This window comes from Mobula hypostoma, chromosome 5 (assembly GCF_963921235.1).
Source record: "Mobula hypostoma chromosome 5, sMobHyp1.1, whole genome shotgun sequence".
Lineage (NCBI taxonomy): Eukaryota > Metazoa > Chordata > Chondrichthyes > Myliobatiformes > Myliobatidae > Mobula > Mobula hypostoma.
Window position 1 is genome coordinate 95,541,521 of NC_086101.1, and position 19,943 is coordinate 95,561,463.

The 19,943-nt window shown below is 41.2% G+C and overlaps 1 protein-coding gene across 1 annotated transcript in view; it reads left to right on the forward strand.

Moving 5' to 3' along the window:
• The window catches only part of LOC134346865 (contactin-associated protein-like 5), a 1,591,243-nt gene that overhangs the window by 1,415,401 nt on the left and 155,899 nt on the right, over positions 1-19,943 (forward strand). Inside the window, exon 20 of the mRNA XM_063048670.1 lies at positions 2,014-2,147. Within this exon, the coding sequence (XP_062904740.1) occupies positions 2,014-2,147 (134 nt within the window). The remainder of the gene's footprint in view (positions 1-2,013; positions 2,148-19,943) is intronic.

A 19,943-nucleotide genomic window follows, 5' to 3' on the forward strand; every position in this document is an offset into this window, starting at 1 on the left:
ATAATAAAGAACAAGATGAAGTGGTACATTTACAGAAAAAGTGCAATGCAGGCAGACAGTAAGGTGCAATACCATAACAAGGTAAATTGTGAGGTCAAGGGGTACCAGGGGACCATTCAGAAGCCTATAACCGTGGTAGAGAAGTTACCCATGAGACTGCTGGTACATGCTTGCTCTCTTTTTCAGTCAGTCCGATGGGAGAGGCAGAAATGAGAATGGCCAGTGTGTTGAGGACCTTGATTATACTGTCTGCTTTACCAAGGCAGCGAGAGGTATGGTCAGAGTCCATGGAGGGTGATGGGCTTCTGTGATGTACTGAGCAGTATCCACAACTCTCTGTAGTTTCTTGCAGTCATAAGTAGAGTAGTTGCTGTTCCAAGCCGTGATGCATCCAGATCGGTTGCTTCCTATGGTGCATGGATAGAAACAGGCAAGAGTCAAAGGGGATATGGCAAATTTCTTTAGCCTCCTGCGGAAGGATAGGCACTGCTGAGCTTTGATAGCTATGTCACTGATGTGGTTGGAGCAGGACAGACTATTAGCTGGTAATGTTCACTCCTGGGAACTTCAGCTTTCCACTCTCTTGACCTGTGAACAACTGGTGGAGAGGGAAAATAATTAGCAGGGGAATGAGACCAGTAGTTTTCACTTCAATGTGCTGGGTAACCTCCTTCTGTGCTGTTACAATTCTAGGTTTTGGAGCCAAGATTTTTAACATTTTATAAAAACACTCCATTGACCTTGGAGATGAATTGGGTTCCAAATGATATGATACATCCTAAGTGGTGGATGCATATTCAATATTCCAAGGAGTTCTGCTTGCCTCCTTAATTACTTCTCCAAAAGGCAGATGGTCCAGAAACTACAGCCTATCTTAATGGAAGTGATTATTGTGCACAAGCACAGAGTATCTTAGTCCTATTGAAGGGTCTTGACCTGAAAAATCAAAAATTCCTTACCTGCAATATATAAGATTCGACCCGCAGATTTCATCCAGCAGAATGTTGGTTGCTTGAGCATCTTGTCATCACCAGTTGGTCCCATCAAAGGAATAGACTTCTTCCTGCAGAGCAAACACATGAGAGGATGGAATGGGTTCAAGTACAGTTAAAAAACAGGGAGGATCTAGGCCACACATCCTCCCACAGAACCTCAGGCAAAGCACTCCCCACTACTGGACACACTTACCAGGAGTGCTGCCACGAGAATGCAGCAAGGACCTCCAGCTTCCAAGCCATGCTCTCTTCCCAATAGTCTTTTTTTAATAAATTCTTCTTTTTTTCTGTAAATTCCTGTAAAAGTAAATCTCAAGTTTGTATATTATATATATATATATATGCACACATTTTGATAATAAGTTGACTTTGAACTTTGACTTTTACCCACTCCGTCATTCAACAAAATTGTGACAGATCACATCTTTTGTTTGAACATTTTTTAACCTGATATTCCTACTTCCTTGTATTCATGATCGATTAGAAGTATTTAATTTTCACTTTCTCAGTTTTAACTGAAATTATCTTTGTGTTTTCACTCTTCTCACTATAACTGAGTAAAAAATAAAAAACCTCCTCTTTTCCTCAGTCCTCTTATCTGCTCATTTGCAAAGTTTCTTCAAATTCTTAAATATTTCAGTAACATAATCTTTTCTTTTAACTCTCAAGACTTATGAACATTTGATGAAGATTCCTTGAACATTTTCATCTAACCTTCATAGAGAAGGATGAGAGGAATGCTGAGTGCTCACCATAAAATTTACTTACTCCCTAACTTATATTCACATCCATTTCTATGCAACCTGCAGAAAGACCGGCCTCTTCAACAGATGATAGTGTCCTTGTTATCATTGTGGAAAATCTTCATCAAGGAGTTGGCTGGATTGGCAGCTCTCCCTGTGTTGGATAGTCCCTTGTGCTTGTTCTTACAATGTCTTTAAAGGGTTCAATCCTAAAAGAGGGGCATTCACTTTTACTTTCATACCCTGTGACTGACAATGAACCTCTCTTGTTTCAGGGAGTCTACAGATCAGGTACAAACTGGATAACAATAAGGATCCCAGTACCATCAGCATCGATGACAGAAGTTTGGCAAATGGACAACTGCACAGCGTGAAAATTGATCGGGAAGGGAGAGACATATATGTTCAGGTAACGTGCCTACTCATTCAGTTACACTAAGGAGAGTGAAAATGCAACAATATTTTCATGAAGGGAGGTGGGACTGTGAGAAATGCTGCCAGCAAAAGTGGTAGATGCAAGTTCAATTGTAACATTAAGGAGAAGTTTGGATAAGACTGGTTGGGAAGGCTGTGGTCCAGGTGCAAGTCAATGGAACCAGGGGAATAATAGTGCAGCACAGTCTAAATGGGCTGAAGGGCTTGTTTCTGTGTTGTAGTGCGCCATGACTCTATGATTTCATTTACAACTAAGAAAGCAAACTGTACTTGAATTGAATTGAATCGACTTTACTTCTTATATCCTTCACATACATGAGGAGTAAAAATCTTTACATTACATCTCCATATAAATGTGCATAGTCATAGTCATAGTCATACTTTATTGATCCCGGGGGAAATTGGTTTTCGTTACAGTTGCACCATAAATAGTTAAATAGTAATATGTAAATTATGAAATAAGTCCAGGACCAGCCTATCGGCTCAGGGTGTCTGACCCTCCAAGGGAGGAATTGTAAAGTTTGATGGCCACAGGCAGGAGTGACTTCTTATGACGCTCTGTGCTGCATCTCGGAGGAATGAGTCTCTGGCTGAATATACTCCTGTGCCCACCCAGTACATTATGTAGTGGATGGGAGACATTGACCAAGATGGCATGCAACTTGGACAGCATCCTCTTTTCAGACACCACCGTGAGAGAGTCCAGTTCCATCCTTACAACATCACTGGCCTTACAAATGGAGTTTGTTGATTCTGTTAGTGTCTGCTACCCTCAGCCTGCTGCCCCAGCACACAACAGCAAACATGATAGCACTGGCCACCACAGACTCGTAGAACATCCTCAGCGTCGTCCGGCAGATGTTAAAGGACCTCAGTCTCCTCAGGAAATAGAGACGGCTCTGACCCTTCTTGTAGACAGCCTCAGTGTTCTTTGACCAGTCCAGTTTATTGTCAAATCGTATCCCCAGGTATTTGTAATCCTCCACCATGTCCACACTGACCCCCTGGATGAAAACAGGGGTCACCGGTACCTTAGCTCTCCTCAGGTCTACCACCAGCTCCTTAGTCTTTTTCACATTAAGCTGCAGATAATTCTGCTCACACCATGTGACAAAGTTTCCTACCGTAGACCTGTACTCAACCTCATCTGCCTTGCTGATGCATCCAACTATGGCAGAGTCATCCGAAAACTTCTGAAGATGACAAGACTCTGTGCAGTAGTTGAAGTCCGAGGTGTAAATGGTGAAGAGAAAGGGAGACAAGACAGTCCCCTGTGGAGCCTCAGTGCTGCTGGTCACTCTGTCGGACACACAGTGTTGCAAGCACACGTACTGTGGTCTGCCAGTCAGGTAATCAAGAATCCATGATACCAGGGAAGCATCCACCTGCATCGCTGTCAGCTTCTCCCCCAGCAGAGCAGGGTGGATGGTGTTGAACGCACTGGAGAAGTCAAAAAACATGACTCTTACAGTGCTCGCTGGCTTGTCCAGGTGGGCGTAGACACGGTTCAGCAGGTAGACGATGGCATCCTCAACTCCTAGTCGGGGCTGGTAGGGGAACTGGAGGGGATCTAAGTGTGGCCTGACCATAGGCCGGAGCAGCTCCAGAACAAGTCTCTCCAGTGCAATCATAGCAATTTATAATAAATAGAACAGTCTATGTAACATAGAAATGCACTCAAATCAGCGTGAGTTATTCAGTCTGATGACCTGGTGGAAGAAGCTGTCCCGGAGTCTGTTGGTCCTGGCTTTTATGCTGCGGTACCATTTCCCGGATGGTAGCAGATGAAATAAATTGTGGTTGGGATGACTTGGGTCCCCAATGATCCTTCAGGCCCTTTTTACACACCTGTCTTTGTAAATGTCTTGAATAGTGGGAAGTTCACAACTACAGGTGGGCTGGGCTGTCTGCCCCACTCTCTGCAGAATCTTGCAATTAAGGGAGGTCCAGTTCCCATACCAGGTAGTGATGTAGCCAGTCAGGATGCTCTCAATTGTGCCCCTGTAGAAAATTCTTAAGATTTCGGGGCCCATACCAAACTTCCTCAACCATCTGAGGTGAAAGAGGTGTTATTTTGCCTTTTTCTCCACACAGCTGGTGTGTACAGACCACGGGAGGTCCTTAGTGATGCGTATGCTGAGGTATTTAAAGTTGTTTACCCTCTCAACCCCAGATCCATTAATGTCAATAGGGGTTAGCCTGTCTCCATTCCTCCTGTAGTCCACAACCAGCTCCTTTGTTTTTACAACATTGAGGGAGAGATTGTTTTCTTGACACCATTGTGTCAGAGTGATGACATCTTCCCTGTAGGCCACCTGTAGGTCAGTAGAGAAGATGAGAGTGCAAAACGAAAAGCAAAAGAGATGGAAATTCAATTTGTCTCAATGGAATTGCATTTTGCAACCACAATACAACAGGCTGCTGCAGCTGTGCATTGTGTTTAGCATCACAGACAAGGATGTACACTCAGTGGCCACTTTATTAGGTAACCTGTACATTTGCTCATTAATGCAAATACCTAATCAGCCAAACTTGTGGCAGCAGCTCAGTGCATAAAAGCATTCAGACCAAACATCAGAATGGGGAAGAAATGTGATCTAAGTGACTTTCACTGGGGAATGATTGTTGGTGCCAGATGGGGTTGTTTGAGTATCTCAGAAATTGCTGATCTCCATCCAGAGAGCAGTAGCTCTGTGGGCAAAAATGCCTTGTTAATGAGAGAAGTCGGAGGAGAATGGTCAGTCTGGTTCAAGCTAACAGGAAGTCGACAATAACTCAAATAACCATATGTTACAACAGTGATGTGCAGAAGAGTATCCCTGAATGCACAGCATGAAGTGAATGGGCTGTAACAGTAGAAGACCACAAACAAACACCCAGTGGCCACATTATTAGGTTCAGAACTTACCTACTGAAGTGGCCAGTGGGTGTATTCTTAGACCTTTGTTGATGCCCAAGAGAGATAAGCAAAATTCATTGGAACAATGCAGTACACAGTGAAACGAATGAGACATATTGGTATAACAGAGAGAGGATAGAAGGTGACTGAGAGGTCATCTGTTAAACAAAATCTAATGTATACTGTATTTCTTTTGGAATATCAAGGAGGACATCAGTGAAGCCTTGCCAGATATGGCAGTCAAAATCTGTTTTAATAGATAAGATTAAAGGCATTGAGAAGCTATCAGTTCTTTGTTTGAAGTGCGAGAAACAAGCTTTGAACACTGCTCCACTGCCCATTATGCTGCAGGCGTTTAGGGCAGCAATGAAGTACCTATATCTCTGGTGGTGTTCAGGGCTTTCTTCATCGTGCAAATAGCATGATTTTCACTACTGTCAGTCATGCTAGTCCCAGGTGGAGACTCAGGAATACCATCACACTCACATATAGAAGGATTCTTCATTGCTGTTTGTTTAATAGTTTTGTCTTACCAGTTAGGGTTGTTAGCCCTGAGCTGAATCTCCGAACCTGGAGGACAGGTGGACTACTCTTAGTCTTCCTTCTATCCTTTGACCTGTTTGGCATGGGTAACCATACGAAGAGCCAAAGCGTAAAGCCCTGGCTCCAGCCATCATAGCTCTCCAGGTCATTGAGGGACGCAAGCTTCCAAACATGAGGTATTCTGCTCCTCTTGGAGGTTTGAACAATGCAGTGGAGAATAGCAATGTTATTGTTCAAATAGGACCAACTCAGGATCATTAGATGTGATTAAGTCTTTCCAGTGAAAATCAGTTAAAAAAAATGTTACAATACAATTTATAGCACAGGTTTGTTAAAAGCAAGTTGTGATTAATTAAAATTAAAACAGAAAATATTGGAAGAACTGGGCAGGTCAGGCAGTATCTGTGTATAAAATTTCATTAAAACTGGATGAAGGGTCACTTGAAATGTTAGCTCTGTTTCTCTCTCTACAAATGCTTCCTGATATTTCCATAACTTTTTGTTCTATATGGCCTTGATTAACTTGTCTGAATTTTCTGATGAGGTTAATAAGTGATTCAGATACAGATTCTTTATTTATCACATGTACATTGAAGCATACAGTTAACTGCATCATTTCTGTTAACCAACACAACCTAAGGATGAGATGGGGAAGCATGCAAGTGATGCCATACACACCGGTGCCACATAGCATACCCACAATGCTCGTAAAAATAACACAGAGCACAGCAAAAGGAAAGACAACGAGCAATAAAAAAAAACAGCGGCAAAACAAGCCCATTTCCTCTTCCTCACCCACCCATCCTTGCACATGCACAGCCGTTCAACCCCATGGTAGGCTGCCTCGTACCTCCAGCCTGCCGCGGACTCACAGGTTCACAGGTATTGGGTTTTGACTTCCCCACGCTCCGTTCATCTGGCCACAACCTCCAGACTTCCAGTCGTCTTTGGGGCTTTGAAATTCAGTCTCGACCCCAAGCCCCACTCCTGATGATGAATGAGAGCTTCAGATGAGGACCCTGAACCCTGGTCTAAATGAGATGATAAAATTAGGAAGGGGTATCATTTGTGTGGGTTTTCAGTAACGTTTGAATAAATTCCCTCATTATTACTTGAATTTATATTCCTCAAAGAGCCTTGGTGACATTTAACCACAACTCTTTAGATTAATGCCCTGGACCATTTGCCGCTGGTTTAATACATCCCATTTCTTTTGTTGTTCACAGTTCAAAGAAATTTATTATCGAAGTACGTATATGCCACCATGATCAACCCTGAGATTCATTTTCTTGCAGTCATTCACAGTAGAAAAAGGAAATGCAATAGAATCACTGAAAAGCTACACACAAGTACTGACAGTCAACGTGCAATACACAAACTGCAAATATAAAAAACACAATTAAAAAAAGTAATAATACTGAGCATATGAGCCCTTGAAAGTAAATCCATAGGTTGTGGAATCAGTTTAGAGTTGAGGTGAGTATCGTTATCCACTCTGATTCAGGAGCAAGATGGTTGAAGGGTAATAACTGTTCCCGAACCCGGTAGTGTGGACCTAAGATTCCTGTACCACCTGCCCGATGGCAGCAACAAGAAGACAGCATGGCCTGGATGGTGAGGGTCTTTGATAATGGATACTGCTTTCCTGTGGTCGAGCTGCTGATGGGCTCAATGGTGGGGAGGGACTGGGCTTTATCCATTACTTTTTTAGCCTTTCCATTCTGGGACCGGTGACTCCTTACTGGGCCATGATGCAACCAATCAGGATATTCTACGCTGTGCATCTATAGAAATGTATCAAGGTTTTACATGATATGTTGAATCACACACACACACACATACACACACACACACACACACACACACACACTCACAAACACAAACACACCCACTCAGATACACACACACTCACAAACACAAACACACCCACTCAGATACACACACACACACACACACACACACACACACACACACACACATATATGCACACTGTATGTCACAAAAACAAAGGAGCTGGTTGTGGACTACAGGAGGAATGGAGACAAGCTAACCCCTGTTGATATCAATGGATCTGGGGTTTCCTTTAAGTTCCTCGCCACACACATCATGAGGAACTCACGTGACCTGTACCTCTGTACCTACTGGCCGTGTAGTGAAAAAAGCACAACAGTGCCACTTTCACCTCAGATGGTTGAAGAAGTTTGGTATGGGCCCTCAAATCCTAAGAACCTTCTACAGGGGTACAATTGAGAGCATTCTGACTGGCTGCATCCCTGCCTGGTATGGGGACTGAACTTCCTTCAATCACAGTACTCTGTAGATTAGATTCAACTTTATTGTCATTGTGCCGAGTACAGATACAAAGCCAATGGAATGCAGTTAGCATCTGACCAGAAATGCAAAGAATAGTGTTATTTTCAAAATAACTGTGAATAAAAAGTCAGTGCTACAGCACACAAATATAAAAGTACCGAGACAGTACAATATGGGTGCAATACTGCTTAGCGCTGTGATGTGAGGTTCAGCAGTGTCACAGCCTCTGTAGGGAGTGGTTCAGACAGCCCAGCACATCAGCTTCTTCCACCAGGCCATCAGACTGATTAATTCATGCTGACACAACTGTATTTCTATGTTATATTGACTGTCCTTTTGTACATACTATTTATTACAAATTACTATAAATTGCACATTGCACATTTAGACGGAGACATAATGTCAAAGTTTTTACTCCCCATGTGAAGGATGCAAGTAATAAAGTCAATTCAACTCAATTCACACACACACACTTACACAAACATACATATCTAGACTCTTATTCTCTCTCTCTCTCTCACACACGCACTCACACACACACACACACACACCAACTACAGCCCAGGCCATCACAGAAAAAGCCCTTCCCATCATTGAGTACATCTACAAGGAGCGATGCCACAAGAAAGCAGCATCCATCATCAAAGACCCTCAGCATCAAGGCCATGCTTTCTTCTCGGTGCTACCATCAGGAAGGAGGTACAGGAGCCTTAGGTCCCACATCACCAGGTTTAAAATCAATTATTACCTATCAACCTTCAGGCTCTTGAACCGACCTGAATATTTTCAATTACCTCAAAACTGAACAGTTTCCATAACCTATGAATTCACTTTCAAGGACCCTGCAAATCATGTCCAGTATTATTGATTTAGTTACAGTGTATGTTTTTTGTATTTGCACAGATTGTCTTCTATTGCACATTTGTTGTTTGTCAGTCTTTGTGTGTAGTTTTGCATTGATTCTGTTGTATTTCTTAGTTCCATTGCGAATGCCTGCAAGAAAATGAATCTCAGGATAATATGTGCGTTCAATATTCTTTGCCTCACTTCTTCAGACTGGCTATCATTTAGACCTGATGAAGGGTCTCGATCTGAAACAGCAGCTGTCCATTTCCCTCCAGGGATGCTTCCTGACCTGCTAAGCTCCATCAGCTGTTTGTTTTGTTTTTGCTATTGTTATATATTGATGAGGAATTATCTGTATTGGGATAACAGTTTTTTACCATACTTATCAGTGAATTACAGGAAGGAATCTGGAGTCATAGTTCAGGGATAAATAGCAGGAGGGAGATTAATGGGATGAATGGACAAGAAAATCACTGAGGGACTAAACCCTGCAGAAAGCAAAGAGTGAGGGGAAGGTAAAGATGTGATTGGTGGTAGGATAGTCAATTCAGTAAGATCCCACAGTTCTGGATATAATAATGTTGGAATAAAGTAAGACCAAATACTGCTAGGCTCAGAGATTTTATAATGTGTAATTAAAAAAGATGCAGTTAATTACATGCTGAAAGAATTCGAAGTGCATGCCAAACTGTGTTTCAGATGTGCATCATTTAAAACAATATTTCTCTGTTTGATCTTTTATATATGCCAGAGTATTTCTTCAAATAACCCTGGCTGCACAAAAATGTAAGAATGTAGTTGTATGTAGTTTTGTGAAAATAAATGCATGAAGCTCAGATACTGTTTTCCCCTCATATTAACCTTTGATTTCTAATTTTTGTTTTTATTTTCCCCGAGCAAAAGACTGTGTGTATTAACCTAGTCCGTGTTCGTCACACCTCTATATATCAACTCCACGCTCCAAGGAATAATTAACACAGCCTCTGGATTCAAGGAATGACTCTCTAAAGTGTCATGTACTCCTCCAGATCCTGAAAGCAATCAATATGTTTGGGTAGCATGGTAGCATAGCTGTTAGCGCTTGTGATCACTGATTGGGGTTCAAATCCCACCATTATCTGTAAGGAGATTGTACATTCTAACACTTTTTTTAATATAATTTTTATTGAGTTTTCAAAGTAATACATGAGAAAATAATATCTACCCTCCCCCCTCCCCTTAACCCTCCCCCTCCCGATATATACTCCTACCTAAAGAGAAAAGGAAAAAAAAGAACCGCCTGAATATTGGAAGGTTTGCACATGCTCTGTGGGATTAAAAATAAATTTTATATATATTTGTTACTTTCCCCAAGGAACCAAGATCTTTATCATCGGAGCTGTAAATAAAGGCTCCAAATATTCAAAAATGTTTCGTATTTATCGCTTAAAATCTAAAACATTTCTTAGCTTCTCAACTCTCATAGTTCCCTGGGGAATCTCTTTGAACTTCACCATGTTGCTATGTGTTTCCCTCCCAATCATCCAGGCAAAAAGAAAAAAAAGATAGATAAGATGCAAAAAAAGAAAAAACGAAATACCCCCCACTAATGTTGTGAATGAAAAGGTACACAACACTACCCCCCTCCATTGTGCGGATCGTGACTATTGCCACACTTGCACACATGAATAACGTAGTGATTGGTCAGTATTTCTTCCAGCTCCCCCGTAACAAAAAATTGTATATATATATATAAAAAAAATTAGTCATTATTCCCAGCTAATATTCCTCAAATTTTAACCTTTCTTCCCCTCCCTCATATAATTAATAATATATTTATATGTTCATCTGCCTAAAAATCCAACAGGCCTAATCCTTGACCCAGTCTTCATCTTCAATCCATCTTGCTCCCCTGGGTTTGTTCTTGTATCTGGTGAATATTCAAAGATTCTCGCACAAACTCCTCCGCTTTCCGGTAATGGTCAAAAAATCTTTTTTCTCCACCAGCCAAAAAAATCTTCAAGGTTGCAGGATAATGCAATGTAAATTGATAACCGTGATCCCATAGGGCTTTTTTCACTGGATTAAGTTTCTTCCTTCTCTTCAAAAGTTCATAACTTATATTAGGGTAGAGAAAAATTTTCTTCCCTTCTATCATCAGTGGCCCTTTTCTCTTCTTGGCAGCTTGGGCAGCCGCCTGTAGAATCCTTTCTTTGTCTTGAAATCTTAAGAATTTTATTAAAATTGATTGTGGTTTTGGTCTTAGAGCTCTATGTACCTACTCAATTTCAATTGATCGGTCTTCCTCTCTCATTTGCAAGGTTTTTGGGATCCATCTTTGAAAAAATTCTATTGGATTATCTCCCTCTATACCTTCTTTAAGACCAACAATTTTAATATTATTACGTCTACTAATATTTTCCAACACGTCCACTTTCTCCAAGAGTCGATTTCTTTCCGTGTTCCGGACAATCACATCATTTTCTGTTTTTTCCAGTCTAACATTAATATGCTTCATTGTTCTTTCCATCTTCTGAAGTTTCTTATCCATTTTATCCTGTCTTTTCATAGCTTTATCATAGCACATCCTCACGTTGCTAAGCTCTGTTCTTAATTTTCTTAGTTCAGCCATTAATTGCAATAAAGCCTCTCTTATGTATCCGTCGTCTCCTTTACTTCCAGTCTCTTCCAATTCTTCCTCCTCTTCTTCATCTGTATTCTCTGCGGTATCCAATTCTGACTCTGAGTCACTTTCAGTTACAGTGGCCATTGGTTCTTGTAGTTTAAGTTGTGTCGATTTGCGCATGTGCATTTCCGGCATCTTCTTCCGAGAGACCGCTACCGCCGCCATTGCTCGCTGTTCTTCTACGCCAGAGATAAAATGCGTCTCCTCCGAAGGAGATCCAACCTGAATCCGAGGCTCCATTGCTGCAGTAGGCCCTTTTTCCTTCCTGTCTCGCGGCGACTTCACAACAACAGACTTCTTCTGTTGCGGTTTACGAGGCATATCGTAGAGCAGTCTTACAAAGTTTATAAGTAGTTTTCGGAAAGTATTAACTTTACTTTGTTTAAATGGTACTTTGCTGATTTTTTATGGGAGAGCTGGAATTACACGTCTCAATCCCACGTCATCACGTGACGCCCCCTGTACATTCTAACACTTGACCACATGGTTTCCTCTGGGTATTCTGCATTCCTTCTACATTCTAAAAGCGTATGGTTAGAGTTAGTGAGTATTGGGCATGTTACATTGCCACTGGAACTGTGGCAACATTTGTGGGCTGCCCCCAGCACAATCCTTGGACTGTGTTGTTGACACAAAGTAACACATTTAACAGTAAGTTTTGAAGTACCTGTGACAAATAAAGCTTACCTTTTATCTTAACGTGCAACTTCTCCCTGTAATTCAAGTTCCTGAGTCCTGGCAACATTCAGGTAAATCTTCTTTGTACTCTTTCCTGCTCATACCCCACTCTTGCATCAGAATATTGAAGCTACAGACTGGAGGATTTGAGATTACAGCATTATGTTGCTCAAGCAGAAAAATATTGAGACTAAAGGAGAGATCATGATATTACAGAAAGCAGACAGGACTCAAAGGACCAACAGCCTGCTCCTGAAACTAGTTCTTTTGTTGCATAACAACAAGCTGAAGTCTTGGAAATGAGGTTCCCTTGTGTTCAATTAACTGCTGACAATGTTAATAGCTACATTGTTTATATTTTCTACTGCATCGGAGTTATGTAAATAATACCAAATCTAGCGGTAGGCAATGAAGCAGATAAAGTCTGCCTTTGAGTTCAATAATCCCCATTCAGAGAATATTCAGAATGATAGCCAATCACCTCAATGGGCAATTCATAAGAAGAATATTAAAGAGCTTCTAATATTCCTCATTAAAAAATAATTAAAAATACATAAACCATAATCATTTGATGATACAATGAAAATTAAGTCGAAATGTGGACCAAGGACTAAGTACTGTTAAATACCCCTCAGAGAAAGGAGTATCATAAGTTCTGGTTGTTTTCACCATTGTGGAAGATCTGGTTTGTTGCAAGAGCTCACTAGCGGAGTACTGTTAAGAAACAAGCCTTGGCCCACAATGTTTGTCTCAAATTAAGTTAATCTTATCTGTGGGCAAACATCTATATCTCTATATCCAGGCAGCTAAGCTCCCAAGGAGTTTAACCATCTGGCATTTAGCTTCTGGTAAAGTCATACGTGGCAGTAAGGTCAAGGCGGAGATTCCAGAGAAACAGAGATCTAACCAAGTCTTCAACGGTGAGGCTGGCGGAAGATGGTGACATATCACAATGCTAGTGAATGTGGAAGAACGCTGCAAGAGTGAAGGATCTCCATTCAGCTCCATGCCTCTGGCCTCTGACCACAATCTATGCCTCAGACTGCCCCCATTTTAACAATATCAAGCACAGGCATTCTCCATTAAGGGAATCTACCAAAAGTATGTGGGTCCTGGATCGGTCTCTATAGCCAGCTGAGGACCCACTAATAGACCAACCCTTCGGAAAACATCATACACGACTGGAGTGATCACACAATTACCATTCTATGGCTGCTCTTGTGCCTTTCTAAATGCCTCTTAAATGTTCCTATCACATCTGCCTCAATCACCTCTTCTAAAATCATGTTCCAGGCACAACAACTCCCTATGTAAAGTTTGCCTTGTAAATCTCCTTTACACTTCTCCCCTCTCACAAAACCTGGTGCCATCTGGTATTTGACATTTCCCCTATGGAAGGAAGACTGTCTATTACTCCATGCAAGCCTTGCATAATTAAATATATATATGTGTTTTTTAAAATTTTCATTTATGTAAGACAATGAGATATCGGAGCATATCTGGGCCAGTTAGCCCATCTAGATTGTTCTAGCATTCAGTCATGGCTGATTATTTCTCAGCCCCATTCTCCCATCTTTTCCATGTAACATTTAATTGTGTTTTCACGAATCAAGAACCTATCAATCTCTGCCTTAAATATACCCAGTTACTTGGTCTTTAGAGTCCTCAGTAGTAATGAATTCCACAGATTCACCAAACTCTGGCTAAAAACCTTCTTTCTCATCTCAGTTTTAAAGGGATGTGCTTCCATTTTGATGCTATGCCCTTGGATCCCTGACTCTCCTGTCAGGAAATGTAGGGGAGGCTTGACCCAAACACAGAGCAGTAGAGACGATTTAGTAGTGAGTGAGCACTTTAATAATAAACTGCAAAGTAACAAGACATGAGAGGCCACAAAACAAGAGAGAAGAGGTAGTTACTCCAATAAGGTAACAAGGTAACTGAAGGCTAGGAACAACTGGCTGAGGTTGGCTGGTTTGATGGGTGAACAAGGACTGTGGATGAGAGCTGGGTTTAAATAGGTTGCAGGTGATGAGTTGCAAATGAGTGACAGACGACTCCTGTTAATTGAGTGGAGACTGGGAGGAGCTTGCAAGTGCAGGCCTAACATCTCCTACAAATGAGTGCATCCTCTCCACGTCCACTCTATTCAGGTATTAGCTATATCTGAACAATGCAAAGAGTAGTGGGTAGTGAGAGGTAGCGGGTGATGTGAAGGTATTCAAGAAATCTGTGTGACAAAGAGCAAACAGGATCAAAAGTACCCATCATGTTAACATAACTTGGATGACCACTCCATAACTCACTTACAGAGCTACCATATTTTTACAAGATAAACTTTACTCCAAATAAAAAATATTCACAAGAATATACCATTCAGTGACTTCTCATTCTTTACATTCTTCAGTCAATGCTTTCTGTACTGTTCTATTACATTCCTGCACATCAATAACACTGCTACCACTCATGTGGCAATCTGGGATGGTATATTAACCTCCCCCAACCTAGCCCCTCCTTCTACAGTAGGCAAAGAACCCTACAAATGTGATCTTCTCCATTGAGCGCTTATAGTGGCTGCACCAAGCTTCAGTGCATCCCTCAGCTTGAACTCCTGCAGCCTGGAATGTGCCAATTGGCAGCGCTCCTTCACAGACATCTCAATATGCTGGCAGACCAGTAGGTTTCAAGCAGATCAAAAGGCGTCTTTCACCAGTCGATGATCTTCCAGGACCATCCAGGGGCACTTGATATTTGTCTCAGTATGAGTCTCTGAGAACAGCTGATCGATCAGAGTCCTCTGTCATGCACTTGCTCTCTCTTTGGACTATGCATTTAATTCGATTATATATATAATTATTATTTATTTATTCTATATGTTATATTATATAGGGGGGACCTCATAGAAACATTTCGAATGTTGAAAGGCATGGATGTGGCAAAGTTGTTTCCCATGATGGGGGAGTCTAGTACGAGAGAGCATGACTTAAGAATTGAAGGACGCCTATTCAGAACAGAGATGCAAAGAAATTTTTTAGCTAGAGGGTGGTAAATCTATGGAATTTGTTGCCACGGGTGGCAGTGGAGACGAAGTCATTGGGTGTATTTAAGGTAGAGATTGATAGGTATCTGAGTAGCCAGGGCATCAAAGGTTATAGTGAGAAGGCAGGGGAGTGGGACTAAGTGGCAGAATGGATCAGCTCAGGAAAAAAAGGCGGAGCAGACTCGATGGGCCGAATGGCCAACTTCTGCTCCTTTGTCTTATGGTCTGATGGTCTTATTAATTATATATATAATTGTAATTTGTATTTTTATTATTATGTATTGCAATGTACAGGAAACAAAAAAATTCACATCTGCCAGTGATATCAAACCTGATTCTAATTCTAATTCTGATTCTGAAAAAAATACATAATATATGTATTCTTGTATTCATTAAGTAAACCCATCCCATTGTCATGCCTTTACTGAAATTCCCCAATCTATCATGGCCAGGTCAACATTCATACTTACATACAGTGTAAAATAAGATCAGTGGAAAAGAATCCAGAAACTTTTTTTCCTGGTGAAACTATGGTTGGAACATTGTCTATACTGGTACCTGTCCCCCACTTTTCCTTCGCTACATCGATGACTGCATTGGCGCTGCTTCCTGCATGCATGCTGAGCTCGTTGACTTTATTAACTTTGCCTCCAACTTTCACCCTGCCCTCAAGTTTACCTGGTCTATTTCTGACACCTCCCTCCCCTTTCTAGATCTTTTTGTCTCTATCTCTGGAGACAGCTTATCTACTGATGTCTACGATAAGCCTATGGACTCTCACAGCTACCTGGACTATTCCTCCTCTCACCCTGTCTCTTGCAAAAATGCTATCGCCTTCTTGCAATTCCTTCGTCTCCGCTGCATCTGCTCTCAGGATGAGGCTTTTCATTCCAAGACGAAGGTGGTGTCCTTTTTTAAAGAAAGGGGCTTCCCTTCCTCCATTATCATCTCTGCTCTCAAACGCATCTCTCCCATTTCACGCACATCTGCTCTCACCCCGTCTTCCTGTCACCCCACTAGGAATAGGGTTCCCCTTGTCCTCACCTGCCACCCCACCGGCCTCCGGGTCCAACATATAATTTCCGCCACCTCCAACGGGATCCCATCACTTAGCACATCTTTCCCTCCCCCCACCTCTGCTTTCCGTAGGGATCGCTCCCTACGTGACTCCCTTGTCCATTCATCCCCCCATCCCTTCCCACCGATCTCCCTCCCGGCACTTATCCTTGTAAGTGCAACAAGTGCTACACATGCCCTTACACTTCCTCCCTCACCACCATTCAGGGCCCCAGACAGTCCTTCCCGGTGAGGCGACACTTCACCTGTGAGTCGGCTGGGCTGATATACTGCGTCTGGTATTCCCGATGTGGCCTATATGTTGGCGAGACCCGACGCAGGCTGGGAGACCGTTTCGCTGAACACCTACGCTCTGTCCGCTTGAGAATGCAGGATTTCCCAGTGGCCACACATTTTAATTCCACATCCCATTCCCATTCTGATATGTCTATCCATGGCCTCCTCTATTGTCAAGATGAAGCCCCACTCAGGTTGGAGGAACAACACCTTATATTCCGTCTGGGTAGCCTCCAACCTGATGGCATGAACATTGACTTATATAACTTCCGTTAGTGCCCCACCTCCCCCTCGTACCCCATCCGTTATTTATTTATTATATATATTTAATATTATATATAATTTTTTTCTCTCTCTCTTTTTCTCCCTCTGTCCTTCTCACTATACTCCTTGCCCATCCTCTGGGATTCCCTGCTCCCTCTTTCTTTCTCCCTAGGCCTCCCGTTCCATGATCTTAACATATCCCTTTTGCCAATCAACTGTCTAGCTCTTGGCTCCATCCCTCCCCCTCCTGTCTTCTCCTATCATTTTGGATCTCCCCCTCCCCCTCCCACTTTAAAATCTCTTACTATTCCTTCTTTCAGTTAGTCCTGACGAAGGGTCTCAGCCCGAAACGTCGACTGTACCTCTGCCTAGACATGCTGCCTGGCCTGCTGCGTTCACCAGCAACTTTTAAGTGTGTTGCTTGAAATTCCAGCATCTGCAGATTTCCTTGTGTTTGGAATATTGTGTGTTGGTTAGGTCTCTCTACCTGAGGAAGGGTGTACGTGCAATGTCAAGAGGATAGCTGAAGTACACTAGATGGCAAGGTTTGATGGGATGGATGGAGAGTTATTGCTTCCTGTGGCTGGAGTGCCCAGCACCAGATATCACAACATCAAAATTGAAGTTGACTACTCAGTACAGAGATGAGAAAAAAATTCTCCACCCAGAGGGCAGCTTAGGAATTCCCTTGCCTAAGTCTTTGGAGGCTCAGTTGCACTCTATATATAAGCTCTGATCAATAGAAATTTATATATTAAAATGATGAAGTGACAAGAAATTATTCCATGATAATGGTATTGACGTGAATAATTAATGTAGCACCTAGTAGAGCTGGGTGAGGAGCTGATTATCCCCTGTCTCTGTTTCTTATGTTCTTACCAATTGACCTGTATTCATATCATCAAATTGTGCTGATCTCACCGATGTTTCAGAATTCTGCTTTGAAAATGCAGCCTTCACGTCCACTCTGTGATTGTAAGCTGTTATTGCACTTGTATCTTCCACAGGGTAAAATTCTTTACCATCGCTCCATCTACTTTCCATTGATGACATTAGTTCTCAAACCGAGGAGCAAATGTGATATTAATTTTTTTTAAATAACTCAAGCATTGATTGAAGTTCAAAATGTGTCACACAGTCTACATTCTCAGAAAATGCCAAAATCACAGCACTGAGACAGGTCCCTCAAAAAAAGTTGTGTTCATTGATAGTGGCTGCAGAGGTCTAATTCTTCATTCTATGTTTTGAGCTCTCTGCAATTTCTGAGAGTTTGGGATTGAATTTATCCTGTAAGCTTCTCACAATCTACCCCTTTAGAAGTTTTGCATTTATATTGAATGTTTTGTATCTCATTTCAATTGTAATAGCTTTTTTATGTATTGTCTTATGCAGGTACAAACCTTGATATTGTTAGGAGATTCCATCGTGTTACTTGCTGTCAAAAGCATTCACATGAGTTCACATAGAGCTGATATGTTTGCATCCCAAAAAGTATGCATCAAGCATCCAATGTATCCAAATTTCAAAATTAAAAGTTCACAGTTAATTTATTATCAAAGTACATATGTGTCACCATACAACCCTGAGATTCATTTTCTTGTGGACATTCACAGTAAATACAAGAAACACAAGAGAGACAACGAAAAACCACACCCAACAGGAAGAACAAGCAACCGATGTACAAAAGAGAACAAACTGTAAATTCAGAAGGAAATAAGAAAAACTGATAAATAGAAAAAGAACTAAAATAAGCAATTTTAGAAAATACTATGAACAATTGAACCTACATAGGACAGAAGGAGGAAGAGAAATAACAGACATCAGACATCGTAGAAAACAGTCAGATAAAATTTCAAAAAATATATTTTCTTTTTTTTTAATTTTATTTTTATTTGGATAAGGAATTCACAATTATCATGTACTTTTTTCACACATATAACCTTTTCCATTTTTTTATATGTATAAAACTACAATTATTTATACATTCTTACACATTGAGATGATATATGCACTTCACCTGAGCATATGCTATTCTGATAAATACACACCACTAAACTTAATTGAAAGCACAACCCAGAAAAAATGAAGAAATTATCACTAGCAAAGAAAAGGTTAATCAATGGAAGAGCATGACCCCACTTAGAAGACATCCCCACTATCTGAGCAGACCAGATTTCAGCAAGGAAGTGTTGAATGCGTGACTCAGAGTTGGAGACCTCTTCCCAGAAACAGGGGGGTTCTTTATGGCAATACAGGACCAAGTGGTTAACACAAAAAATGATCAAAATAACGAAAGACCAACAAATGCAGAAAATTCCAAAAGAAACCAGAAACAATCCAACAAATTACAGGATCCTGCAGCAGTTTGACTCAATCTGATTACTTACATCAGCACAATCAGGTGGCAAACATCATTCACCAAACTCTTGCTACAAGCTCATAAAAGACACCATTTCTCACTATATATATTAGCCTGAATCAGTTTTAGAGTGAGAGGTCTGCAAACTATATTATGATTGATCCGTTATTACAGCTAGGACAATCAATAATAACCGCCCAGTTATAATATTACAGGATAAACAGCAAAATCAACTGATTTAATAGATATAGCCATTCAAACAGGCATAACATATCGAAATCAATAAGTGAAAAATATCAAAAATGTGCTAAATTTAAAGAGGAAATTGAAAGATTATGGAACATGAACAGTACAGTGATGGGGCGAGTGAAACTGAGTGAAGTTATCCCCTTTTGTTCATGAGCCTGATGGTTGAGGAATAATAACTGTATCTGAACAGGGTAGTGTGGGTCCTAAGGCTCTTGTACCTTCTTCCTGATGGCAACACTGAGAAAATAGCAAGACCTGGATGATGGGAGTCCTTGATGATGAATGCTGCTTTCCTGCAACAGCACTCTATGTAGATGTGCTCAGTGGTGGGGAAGGCTTTAAACCAGGGGTGGCCAACCTTTTACGTCCCATGCGTCAATTTTTTCACGCACAAGTTCAGATGTGCCATACAACTCTTGTACCCCCATGCAATTCTTGTAAAAATATATTAATATGGACATATTTAGCATTTTTACATGATATAGTGATTTAACATAAAAACAAGATAAACATTACTTACCTTAATGAGACTTCTTTTAACCAATGTATTTTGCCTTCTTT